The 13,514-nt window shown below is 43.1% G+C and overlaps 1 protein-coding gene across 5 annotated transcripts in view; it reads right to left on the bottom strand.

The window, feature by feature from the left end:
• The window catches only part of CLDN10 (claudin 10), a 121,441-nt gene that overhangs the window by 14,904 nt on the left and 93,023 nt on the right, over nt 1–13,514 (bottom strand). For 4 of the 5 annotated variants that reach the window (XM_027589916.1, XM_027589917.1, XM_027589919.2 and 1 more), the window contains one exon: nt 424–531. The exons of the other annotated variant lie outside the window; for it this stretch is intronic. In XM_027589916.1, the coding sequence (XP_027445717.1) occupies nt 424–531 (108 nt within the window). The remainder of the gene's footprint in view (nt 1–423; nt 532–13,514) is intronic. 5 annotated transcript variants of the gene reach the window in all.

Raw genomic sequence — 13,514 nt, forward strand, 5'->3', positions numbered from 1 at the left:
ATTTCTGAACAGTCAGTGTGTCAGTGCAAATCTCAGCAGAAGAAACTCGTGGCTTGTTCATCTGTTCAGTTTTTCTCTTTTAAAACTCATCTTCCTGGACCCTAGCGGACAGTACTGACCTTCATCAGGAATCTCTCCCTGTGTGAAAACAATGAGGCCACAGTGAAGAATATGCCCCATGGTAAGCCCTACCGTTCTGCTCACTGAAATAGCTCTGGAATGTAAGAAGGATGAGCTCTGTCTTTTTAAATTAACTATATATTTATTCTTTTCACCGTATTTATCTTATTTAATATTACATTCACTATATATTCCTAATTTTAATCAATCCTGGTTTTTTGACGTTTCTAAGAATCATGTGAACAATCTATAATTTGCCGCACCTGTAATAATTTTAACAGGTCATCTTTCTCTTTTTCATACCTGGGAGGTTTGTTGTTGTCAGATATTGAAAAGCAAAATATGACACCACCAATTATGCAGAGTGAGGCTCCTGCCCATCCAATAAACAGAGCAGCTCCTAATTCGTACCTGTGAGGAAGTATTGCACAAGTATTATGGCTGACTTATTTGGGGCGTAAACAGTATTTAAGACTAACGAGCCAACATTTACTAAATGCTCATCATAAACGTTTGCTACTGGAGCTTTTACAGGAAGTAATAACACCTTTTATCTGTATAACGCTTTAAACTTTACTCAACGTGTTTTTCTAGCCATCTCTTGATTATGTCTCCCTGACTTCCCAAAAGGAAGAAGTGATCCCTGCAGGCAAAGCAGAGGCAAAGCCGGTTGAGGAGCCCCAGCCTCCCGGCTCAGCCGGTATCCCCCCTCTGGGCCTGTCTGAAGCTCACAGAGTGTTCCATCTATTTAGTCCACTGCACAGGGTAAATTATTCAGCAGACTCCAGTTAGAAAATGGCAGGTTGCCTTTGCTTACAGTTTAATTAAATTCAATAAACATTTATTTGCAAATCATGAGCAAGGTGTTGAAGGATGGCAGAATATGCCACCCTCAAACAGGCCACTGGAGCATGAGAATTATTTTGAGCTAAAGGCAACAACGGAGAAGCAAATACCAGAAAAGCTCTCTGCCCCTCCCCATTTGCCTTAAAGCAGGACATCAATTTGTAAAGATGTCCCCCATCCCTCCCACCCCACCAACAAGGAAGGACAGAAGTTAATCACCAGAGACAACAGTACACCTGGGGGGGGGGCACAAAGGGCACCAGGGGGATCTTCGAAACAAACTTGACAAACCAGCCATATCTTCTATTAGTTCCCCATAGATCTGCCACCCCAGAGGCTCAAAGTCCTTTTCTCTGGTCTTGTCACCTCTCTCTGAGCTTATTGTTCTTTTATTTAGATGCCATATAAGCCCAAGTTCTAACCGGCACTTTGAGTTACTCATCGCTGGGTACTCCTACGTGTCTCCATGATGCACATGTTAACCAACTCTTTTTTTCTCCTGTTATCTTTTTTTTAAAAAGATTTTATTTATTTATTTGACAGAAAGAGAGAGCACAAGTAGGCAGAGCAGCAGCAGAGGGAGAAGCAGGCTTCCCGCTGAGCAGGGAGCCCGACGTGGGGCTCGATCCCAGGACCCTGGGATCATGACCTGAGCTGAAGGCTGACATTTAACTGACTGAGCTACCCAGGCACCCCAATCTGTCTTTTGTCAGTATAATTTATAGGGCCCCAGCTGAGAACCCAGGAAAGTAGAGGAGGGGAAAAGTTAAGTTTTTCTTTCTCTACGGAGCCCGTAAAAAGTCAGGGCTAGATAAAGCACTATCTTGCTTGTCACCATAATCTAGTGGGAGATAAATACAAAATAACAGCATTTAGTGATAGATTGCCATGTGGCTGGCCACGGTACTCTGCTGCTGCCCCAAGCAGATGCAAAATTTCACAAGATACACAAGACAGCACCTACCTTGGGGAGGTCCCCACACAAAGGTACAAATAATGCTATGGAAAACAAAAAAGGAAATCACTTTTTGCCATGGAGGACTAGAGGAAATCCTTTCAGGGGAGGAGTACTCACCCAGAAAAACAAGTAAGGAATGACAAAAGTATACCAAAATGTTAGGGTTGTGTGTTTTCATGTTTGCCTATCCTTCTTTTGAAGAATAGGGTTTTTTTTAATAAAGAAGTGATTCTCCAGATTTTTTGGCCCATAGATTTCCACCGCAAGGCAAAGACTGATGGACGCTACCCCAACCTAATAGGGATAAAATGAAGTCCAAGTGGGAGGGGTCTCTTTCGGTCACACAGAATCCACAGAAGAGCTGAGACAGGAGAGTCAGAGGTGAGGGTGACAAGGGGCAAGGCAGGGCCAAGGTGGGCTCCCTCCGCAGCCTGTCCCCTGAGCCAGGCACCGGGGCAGACTTAGGTCTCGAGGTCAGACTGCGCTGTTGAGAGCAGTGGGCACATCCTGCCTGGGCCTGTCCTGAGTTTTGCCTCGTCTGTTTCTATGTGCCGTGTCACTGGCTGAAGTCCTGGCCGGGCATGGGTAGGCTCTCTGGCGTGACCTAAGTCACAGCAGTAATGGAGGAGTGGCCCCGACCGCCAGCTGGGGGAAGCCAGAAGCAACACTCATGGATTAGGAACAGATGATCCACTCGCTCATTTGCATATCTGGCTACGGTGGTAATTTCATAGCCTGCGTTCACAATTGGGAAGAGGCGATGCACACGATGCATGCTGCCCTGGGGTCCCTTCTTTTCTCACTCTTGTGTTGCCTTTTCTGGGAAACCCAGGTGGTCGCTGAAGCAAGGAACAGCCATAGCAGAACAACTAGGGGTAAGCACTTCATCCTGCGCTAGAGCACTAACTATGTTCTGGAAACCAAGAAAGTCTCCAAGTGCTCCCGTCAGAAGCAATGGCAGAAACAGAAGAATGCTGCAACGTGGAACAAAACACCTTCAGTCTGCACGCAAAAGCTGGCCCCAAAGGACTCAGGAGTGAGGTGCACCAATGAAAAAGAACTGGCCAGACCAAGAGGGTGAAATTCACGGTTTTGTAAAAAATGCCTTCATTAAATGTCATGCCATATATCTAAAAAAGGATATCCTGAATTTCCACAATCAGCCCTTTTATGATGTTTGAACGCAATCATGCACATAAAACAAGCAGAGTGCCTCCCAGTTGTTAGGTGCAGGCTCTTTAAAACATCTGCAAGTCCTAGGGAGCCCGGTGGCACAGTCGGTTGAGTGTCCGACTCTTGGTTTCAGCTCAGGTCATGGTTTCAAGGTCATGAGACTGAACCCATCAGGCTTTGCGCTCGAAGTGGAGTCTGCTTGAGATTCTTTCCCTCTCTCTCCCTCCCCTTCTGCACCACCCCGTGCGTGCACGCGCTCTCTCAAAATAAATAAATAAAATCTTAAAAGAAAACAAAGAAACAAACAAAAATCTGCAAGTCCTACAGTAGTAAGCACCAAATGCCCACGGTCATGCTGTCACTGAAAACACAGCTGAAAGTGAGCACACTGAACATTTCTACCTGGAGGACATTATCATGGGATTACCATTTAGTAACACTTCCTGTTTTTCTCTATTTTTGTCCTCCTAGGTTCAGGTTGTCTTCGTTCCTCAAACTATGCCTTAGTACTACTCTTAGTGTAAACACCCCCTGAATCAACAGTCTGAGGTTTTTCTTAAAAAATATTTAGCTTTCTAAAATAGGATCCCAGTGCTGGGTACTACGGTTGATTAAAAATAAGCTTCTAATTATGAATAGTGGTCAATCAAGGGTGATGGTGATAGAAATCATAAACCGCTGCTCGGCACCATGAACTCACTCAAACGAGCATGCAAACATGTATAGTGTCGTCACAAACCAGAGGATAAATTACTCAGGCAGGCCAAATGTCAGGACGTGTGTCTTTATATTCATTTAAGCTCATCTGGAAACTTCCTGAAGAATCATGGGTTTGTCTTATGTTAAAAACTGGTTTGTGTATTCCTATTTTTAAATATATTTTCATTTTTCTTTTTTTATTTTAATTTATTTTTTAAAGATCTTTATTTATTCATTTGAGACACAGAGATACAGAGAGAGAGAGAGATCATGAACAGGGAGAGAGGCAGAGGAAAAGGGAGAAGCAGGCTTCCCGCTGAGCAGGGAGCCTGATGTGGGGCTGGATCCCAGGACCCTGGGATCATGACCTGAGCCGAAGGCAGATGCTTGACCATCTGAGCCACCCAGGTACCCTCATTTTTCTTTAAGTCAGTAAATATAGACTCTATTCCAAGAAAAATATCATTTCCATTTGAGTTCCTTGTGAATTCTGTCAGAGACAAACAATAAATAATACCAGCTTAGAGCTGAAGTCTTCAAGAGACTCCATGTCTACACCAGTAATTTTTAAGAAGCTGGCTTTTGTGACTTGGTTCTTTCTTTTGCAGAGACTTTCCTTCTTCATTCTGTGGAAAGACACGTAGAGCTGACTTACTCAGCAGGAACTTGAATTCACACCTATCAGTGTGCGTGATCTGGCAAAAACTGGTTGGTATTACTGAAAGATGGGATTGAGAGAGAGCATTATAATATCCACTCAGATTTGTTCCAAAGCATGCCTCCTTTGACACTCACTGGGAAGCTTAGTCTCTGCCTGGAAATTGTTCTTCATTTTTTTGGTAATGCTAAGAAGCTGACTTCAACACCTCAGAAGATCACCAAATTTCAGATGCTCTGTTGCAGGTCTTTCTTTCAAGAAAGAAATATCTCCTGGCCCCAGACAACCTTCCCCACTCAGAGCATGCCCTCTTTATTGACCTGTTATGATCACCGACGTGTTTCCATTATTCTGAAAAGCTATAAATCTGCTTAGCACCAGACAGATCCGTGATTGCCAGGGTGAGGACAGAATTTTGTTTCATGGATCAAAACATTGTTTTTAGAGTACCTCAAATAATCCGCTCAGTTGCTAGGACTAATCAAAAGCTGCCTGACTTCAATTCATTTATGTCATTGAATGTAAATTCAGTAAATAGGCGAAAACTTTACTTCTAATCAGAGAAATGAAAACACAGATTAATTGCTTAAAAGTTCCCCCAAAAAGAACCATAAAGATCCAACGCATTCAAATGTCCTCTGTACTACTGGGTGAAATTATTCTCACCCACCGGGCTGTGCCTGGGGCCCTAGAGAACTAGTACCACACCAGAAGGCGTTAATTCTGATCATCTCACACTGAGACTCATATTTCAGCCCTGTAACCTTCATGGTAATCCGAAGGCATGGATTGGAGAATACCTCTCATTTGCACCTCCTCTTTCGTCTTCCTTGCATCCAAACCTTTGTCGTGACTTATTTGCCATCCACGGGGAGCTTATGTGGCCTACCCGGGTCACTGCCCCAGAAACGAGATGCCAGGCATTGTGCTCGAGGTGGACGAGAGAGACATGGCTATGCTTTCAAGGATCTCAGAGTCTAGCAGGGATCGGCAGATACTAAGCAAGCACATTTCTGCCGAGTAAACACTATCTGTTTTTTTTTTTTAAAGATTTTTATTTATTTATTTATTTGAGACAGAGAGAATGAGAGAGAGAGAGCACATGAGAGGGGGGAGGGTCAGAGGGAGAAGCAGACTCTCCGCCGAGCAGGAAGCCCGATGCGGGACTCGATCCAGGGACTCCTGGATCATGACCTGAGCTGAAGGCAGTCGCTTAACCAACTGAGCCACCCAGGCGCCCGTAAGCACTACCTGTTCTCCCAGATCCACAGAGATGTGGTTCCAATAAATGCCCACAACAGGGGCGACTATTACCGTCAGCTCACTGTACTAGGATGTGTGTCGTGTGTCTGTGTGTGTGTGTGTGTGTGCACATGCGCGCCAAGGTTTCTTTTTTTGCATAATTACATTCAATCTTCATTATAATCCTGAGAGATAGGTATTGCTATCCCATTTTACAAATGAAGAATCTGAAGCTCAGAGAAATTAAACCACATGCCCCATGCCTCAGCTCAGTAAATAGTAAAACCAGGATTTAAAGCCCAGAACTGTGATTCCAAACCTCAAGCTCTTCACCACCACTCTTTCTTCCCTTTATGTATACTTCGGCTAAATAAAAGTTTTTGTCAATTTGAGAAAATACAATCCATGCAATGTACTTTTTTAGTTGTCATGTCAGAGAGAAGGGCGTTTTCTCTCTCTCCCCGGCTCACTGCCTTCTCAGGGGCTCACGAGCTCCAGGGTATGGAATTTCTTTTGAATTCCCCTCAGGCTGTCTTCTCACCTGGCACAAAAAGAGGTGAGTGTAGTAATGAAAATCAGGGCATGTCGTACTGGACAAAAAAGAAAACGCAACGGCTCTGAACACAAAACAAAAACCGGTAGCAAATGAAAAAAAAAAAAAGTCTCCTCCTTTAAGCCCCCCAAAGGAGTGAAGTGACCTTGCTGAAAGTCACAGAGCTAGGGGCCTGGCCTTTGACACCGAAGACAGTGTTTCTTCAAACATGTTGTCCTAACTCCTCATTTTCACCAAGAGTGCTAGCAGCCAAGATAAATATTCCAGTTACCTGAAAACAACTCTCTCCCTCTCTTTCATCAAGTTTAAAGTTTAGAAAGTATACCATATATTATCAGTGTAAACATTTTAAAACTGAATTCCATTGGCATACCGTTCTTTTAAAGATGACTACCTACAGTAAACTTTCTTCAACTCACGGGCGATATAATCCAAGGTCTATATAAGGGCATGAATAGATTTTATATTAAAGAAGTGTTCTACAGATGTGATCCACAAGCACACATCCACCCCGCCCCATTATTCCACACTCTTCTTCTGGGGGCCCAGCTACTGGGCCGGGCTGTGGAGTGCCCGCCTGGGCCCGTGCGCCTCCCCGCCTTGCTCCCAGTCTGGTCTCCCCTCCACAAACCCTTCAGTGAACAGCTCTCTCCCACCGCCTGCAAGATGCCCCAGGATCCCTCAGCCACGGCTTCCCAGGAGGCTTCCTTTAAAGTAGGAGCAGGTGCCTCCCAAATGGTGGCTAAAGCAGGATGGGACAACTTAAATAATAAGCATCCACTCAAGGACGCATGGAAACTTCATGGAGAATTCTCACACTCAGGAAACCCAAAATAAAGACTGATTTTTTTGTTGGTTCCAATTCTAAATTGCTCTTCTGTGGCCAGATTAAAACAGACATGCATGCATGATCTTTCTGTGTGTTATGACTTATCAACAAGGTCATTCACAATCCTACAAATGGCACATATTAATAACTTATTGGTGACTTATCACATCTGCTATGGTGAATATATGTTATATTCTTCGATCCTCTTAACATGGAGAAGCAGGAGGAACGAGAGCTCTTATCCAGACAGACAAACTGCATCTCCCTAAAGATCCCAGAGGAGCAACGATGAGGCCAGGGGCCGAACAGATCTAACTCTAAAGTCTACCTATTAGCCTATCTGCCGCCATCCCTCTCCAATGGCCTGTAAAGTGCACCGTGAGTATCTTTACAGAAGTCCAATTCTTGCCAAGTATTCAGGGAAATAAAAAAAAAAATACACAGCGTAACTTAATAAATTAAACGTGTATTCCACATTAGCCAAGGTAACTTACAATCTAAAAGAAGTACCTCCTATCCCCAAAGTTTCATAGATCAATTCAAAAACAAATCTGTTGGGGCGCCTGGGTGGCTCAGTCGGTTAAGCATCGGCCTCCGGCTCAGGTCATGATCCCAGGATCCTGGGATCGAGTCCCGCATCGGGCTCGTTGCTCAGTAGGGAGCCTGCTTCTCCCCCTGCCTGCCGCTTTCCGTTTGTGCTCTCTCTCTCTGACAAATAAATAAATGAAATCTTTAAAAAACAAAAAACAAAACCCCCCAAATCTGTTGTTTGGCAACATCCATGCCACTGAGCTCCACGCATATGGACAACTGGGGGGTTTACTGGGCTTTCTTTGATTTCAGGTGAGAAAGGATGTGCTGAGTCCTCATGCTAGAAGCTGGTGCAGTAGCAAGTCTGCACACAAACCGTGAAGCCTGCAGAGCGGACACCACGGAGGGGGCTGTGCTTCCAGACAGGAAATTCCTAAAACAATCAACGCTGCCTTGTGCCCCTTGACCACGGCTGAGCACAGGTCAAGAATCCATGTGTGCGCAGGTGGGTGTGCGTATTTGTTTGTGTTGAGACAAAAATATACAGATGAACTTGCAGCAAAAAAACCTTGGTCAATTAAACGTGTATCCCACATTTTATTCGGGAGCCTCCACAGGCTTCCTGAAAGCATCAACCAGGCATTGGGGGAGAGGTATGCAGGATGGGTCTCATGAGAAGGGTCTCTGCAGTGTCCATGCATTTGACAGTTTCAAGCAGTTGCATGTCCCTCACTCGCCGCTATGACCGAGGTGATGAGAAAGAAAGAAGGAATTACTCAAGCCTTACTGCTTTTAAATGGTTCCATGCTAGTCCCTTTCAAACCTGCCTTCCATTTGAGAGCCAAGTGTCTTACCATGGTTATCATTTCAATGATATCATTTCAATGTCTCCAACATTTCAAACTCCATCTCTCTATGGCTGACCTCAATATACTACGTAAGGTAATGAATCGCAACATTAAGGTACTCTGCGTAGGGTCATTATCCTTAAAAGTCATAGTTAACATTTACTGAGTCCTTACTATGTGCTGATGCATGGTTCTAAATCACTGAATATTTATTTATTATCCCCACATTATAGATGAGGAACACAGGACCCAGAAAAGATAAGGACCTTCTTCGAGGTCACACAACAAGTAAGTGGCGGAGCTGGGGTTTATCAGTCTTTTCCACAAGCGTACTCAGTCTTTCCCCTCCAGGAGAGATGCAGACAGACAGTCATACACCACTACTGATAGACCATCCCTGCTGCAAATGTCCTAGAGTGTGGGCTAGGCACAAGAGATTCCAAAATGAGCAGGCTGTGGTCTCTGCTTGGAGATGCTCCTGGTCAGGCCTGGGAGAGGGCACAGCAAGTGCGTGCAACAAATAGGAGCACCCAGGGGGGCACCTTCCCCAGAACACACATCCTGTAGGATAAGCAGGAGTTAGCCAGCATGTGAGAAAGAGAGGGAGAGGGGGCCTGGGGGGTGGGGGGAAAGCAGAGTCACCAGAAAACATGGTGGACTGGTAGGAATTGCGACTTCACATGCCGGTCAGTCAAAACAAAACACAGGTGCCAGACACTTGGTTTTCAAGCGTATTTTGAAGTCATGCTAGCCTAACAAAAGCATCAGAGCCATTGTGGTGCTATGAAGTGGACTGGGCCACTCCTGAACGCAGTAAAGGCTCAGAATAGCCCTTCTTAATATTTAACCGCTGAATTGTTTTGTTCTTAATATCTGGCACGTCCATGGAACCCCTTATCCAAGAATCTGTGAGCTGTTTACCAACATTAACTCACTCTCCAAATAATCTTATGAGTGGAGTAAGCTTAAATAAACAAACATCCATAATTCATTAAATTATAATAAGGACAAAAGAGAGAAGTCAAATATCATGGCAAGGTCACATAGTGAGATCGATATTCCTTTGAATTTCACCCAGGAAAATGTGTAGTTTAGAAAGGTACTCCTTGAATTATCCATTGTTTGTTGAACCAGACAGATAACAAGAAGGAGAGAATTTATCAGAGAATAGACAGCCGTGTATTTCTAACTACTAAATAACCACAATGGTGAAAAGACTTTACCCGAGTAAAGCTTAAATCCTAGAGCAGAAACTAAACATATGTCAGGAATGAGTGCTAGAGATAAATACGTCTCTGGTTTTTAAATACTCTGAGAATAACAGAAAAGCCTGGAGGATAAGGCCCAAATGTGAGAATATCTGAGCCAAAATATTAACAATAAATCTCTATACTAAAAGAGAATAAATCTAAGATTACAACGCCCTGTTTCCTCAATTAGGGCAATTGGTTCAATGCTCCAACCTTGCACGGATTTGGAAAGAAGTTTCTTTGTGTCAATAAATTCTTACTTGGAACAGTTTATTTAAGAAAACAAATCAAGACCTCTAGGAAGTTTGTGGTTTGGACAACCAAGTGGTGGTGGGAATACCTGAATTAAATTTCATCTCCCTGGTTGGATGAATCATGCTAGGGGGTACCAGTTACCATAACCTTGCAGGAAGGTACCTTTTTTTTTTTTTGGATTTGGGAGGTTTTATTTTAATAAAATGGATGAAGTTGGTTTGAAGAGCCCAAAGGGAAGAGTTGGGAAACCGTTTCCAAAGCTTTGCAGGAGCCCATCCTGCAGTCATGAAACATAATCACAACTTGCATGAAAGGAAAGAAGCAAAACAAAAGCAAAAAAAATGGGGAAATGGCAGAACATGACCACAGTCAGATGTAACTCTTGAAAGAACTGCAACTGTGTCAAGTGACAGTAGCCTGGGAGAAAGAACTTCCCAAATAGGTGAAAGGAGAGGAAGGGTTTCAGAATACAGAGCCACTGAGCAGACAGCGGGATGCTGTTTGCATGGCAATGGCCTCGATCTTTCCTCCAGCTACACCAGAAGCCCCTTGTTTTCTCTCATCAGTAAAGTGCCTACTGAGTTCTCTGCACATAGTAGGAGTGGAGTAGGAACTTTGATGAGCTTAGTCGTGTGTTTCTAACTTAGGCCACCAAGGTGGGGCCCTACCTAGGAATGTCTCAGAAATCCACAGAGAAGACTCAATTAATAGAGCACAGAATCTTAAGAAAAACAATAACAACAACAAAACTAGGTTCTGAGCCCAGACTGTTTTCCAGGGCATTTTAGGGCTCGGGTATGGGGCAGCTACAATTTGCTCACCCAAGATGTCAACTACAGCCCGTGGCAAGCAGCCGTCTTCACTGCCTTCCAAAAGGCCAAATGCACACGCACCTACCTGTGCCTCAGTCACGCCTTCTAGGGCTGCAGGGAGAGAGGTCACTTCGTGGTAGCTGCTTTTAGGAAGAGGGGTATGGGATAAAGATGGGAAGAGAAAAGTGAGTGTGCTTTCTTTCTCTCCTCTCTCCTCTCTACCGTGGGCTGAGACAACAGAAGCTTTCCTGCTAATCCTGAAAGGACCAGCTCTACAGATTAAGAATTTCACCTACCAGGCACAGGGCTCGACAGTGAGGGAATACATGTTTTCTGACCTCAAGGAGCTTACTCTCACCAAAGAAAGTTAGAACCTTCCTGCAGCTGTACCCTCCAAATCCCAGCCCACCTAGGGCTGCCCTGCGTTTAGCCTTGATTCTCCAACACATCCCTAAGTTCATGCACAAACCAAGTCACTGGCACCGTGGCTAAATTCTAGCAAACGCCAGCTGAGGCCAAATCAAAATCTTGCTTTAAGGATTCTACTTTAAGACCTATGAATCCGTTCATTTTGTGCGAATAGCCAGTTTCTAGCTTCTATTTTTCTTTGGAAAGATTTTATTTATTTATTTATTTGACACAGAGAGAGAGAGAGAGAGAGAGCACATGCAGGGGGAGCAGCAGGCAGAGGGAGAAGCAGGCTCCCCGCTGAGCAGGGAGCCCGATGCGGGGCTTGATCCCAGGACCCCGGGGCTGCAACCTGAGCCAAAGGCAGACACTTCACTGACTGAGCCACCCAGGCGCCCCCAATTTCTAGCTTCTTAATCTTTCTAATTTTCAGCTCTCTGTTCGCTACTAAAGCTGTTGTTAAAAGATGAATCCAAGTGAGTTGATTTGCTGGCTTTTAGAGAAGTGAGCTTGTTCAAGGAAGCCTGTGAATTCCTGAAGAGGTCACCTGCCCCTTTCATGCCTCTTTTCTACCATGATGGGTAATTAGAATCTGATCATATTTACAACTCTCAGGCCTTGATATTTCCTTCATCCAAATGGACTGTATGCCTTTGTGTAAGGCACTGCCGGGGATGCAGATGTGAGTGAGCTCTTATCGCAAGGAGCTAACATGTTCTCAACATGCAGCAGTTTTAATTAATAAAGTTTGTATTTCCTCTCAGTGTGTTGTGTGAAGGGCCTGTTATTTGTAAATACCACCGATTTATAAGCCCTGTTGTTTTTCAAAAAGTGCCTCGCTCTTGTGTTTTTAATTACATAAGGTAAATTGCCAAATCGCAGGTGTTACATTTTTAAGTCACTTCAGAAAAGAGCTAATAAAAACATCTATAAAGATAAGCCACGTCTTAACTACTACACACAATTTAAAAAGGAATCTTAATAAAGCTAACACAAATCAGTAATAGGGAACACAGTGTTTCCTCTTTTCCAATCAGTTCTAAGCACACACACACACACACACACACTCTCCGAATTCCCACATTAACTCTACCAGCAGAGTGCCATTATTATCCTGATTTTACAGATGAGCTTGTAGACAGACAGAGCATGCATAGGGAGAGAGAGGAATGCCGACAGGTCATTAGGGGGAATGGGATAGTTCAGTGTTGCACCAACAATATGGAAATGAGGAAAACCTCTGAGTCCATAATCACTGAACTAAGTTTAATCAAAATCTAAAAGAAAATCAGAAATTCCAATGCACCAAACTGAATTAGGTGACTGAGCATATAGCAAGCAGTGAAAAAAAAAAATCACACAAAGGATAGACTTGAGTTATGGGGCATATATGAATTAGCCTTGACCTTTTGAGGAAAGATAAAAATGATTTTTAAGATTCTGACAAAGACATCCTTAATAATTGTCAGGAAAATAAAGACAGCAATGTAGAACAGATAATCCAAAAAGTGAGCAATGTCTTGAATAAAATAAACCATGAGAAATAACAGTTTCATTGTATATTTAGGATCCGAAATAAAAATATGTCATTTACGGAAAATTATATTTCATTTAAATATCATTAACATGCTTCCTATCTTCAGGAGCATGGTCTCAGTTTTCATCTCAATGTCCAGTGTCATGTATACTTGTGCAAATCTCATCATCAAACATTAGTTAGGAGAAAATTTATAAATCAGAACACATTTTTCCAACATAGGCAGGGGAGTAAAAAGTATACTGGGGTCTAAAACAGTTATTTTTGCTTCCCATTTAATAAAATTTAAAATAGTTTTTAAAAACATACAAAAGAAACTCCCACGATGAAAAATATATATAGTGTACGATCACAAAAATTATGAAATCGAGTATTGTAAATCATGCATCATAGAGCAAGCATGCCTGGTTTGGCTCCCAGTCCAATCAGACAATACTGGTTTAGTCCAGGTTCCCTTGCACACATTAATTGCACACATTCATTTTCAAAAAGGTTGTACCAAGAGAACCTACTTTATCAGGCTGTTGCAAGAATAAAATAAAATAAAAGAAGAATAGAATATTTGCCATGCTCCCCTTTGTACATGGTAGGGGCTCAACATGTCTTAGCTACTATTTTCATTTATTTCATTATATAAGCATCTAATATTTATGAATAAAAGACACTAAAGACAGAACTAAAAAATCAATTCCCTGAAGATTCTTAAATCCACCAGAAAAACAAGGAATGCACACCTAACCAGTAATTTTAGTAAGTTTTTAAAAAAATTCTGTAACACTTGACCTGAAGACTGAA

This window comes from Zalophus californianus, chromosome 3, assembly GCF_009762305.2.
Source record: "Zalophus californianus isolate mZalCal1 chromosome 3, mZalCal1.pri.v2, whole genome shotgun sequence".
Lineage (NCBI taxonomy): Eukaryota > Metazoa > Chordata > Mammalia > Carnivora > Otariidae > Zalophus > Zalophus californianus.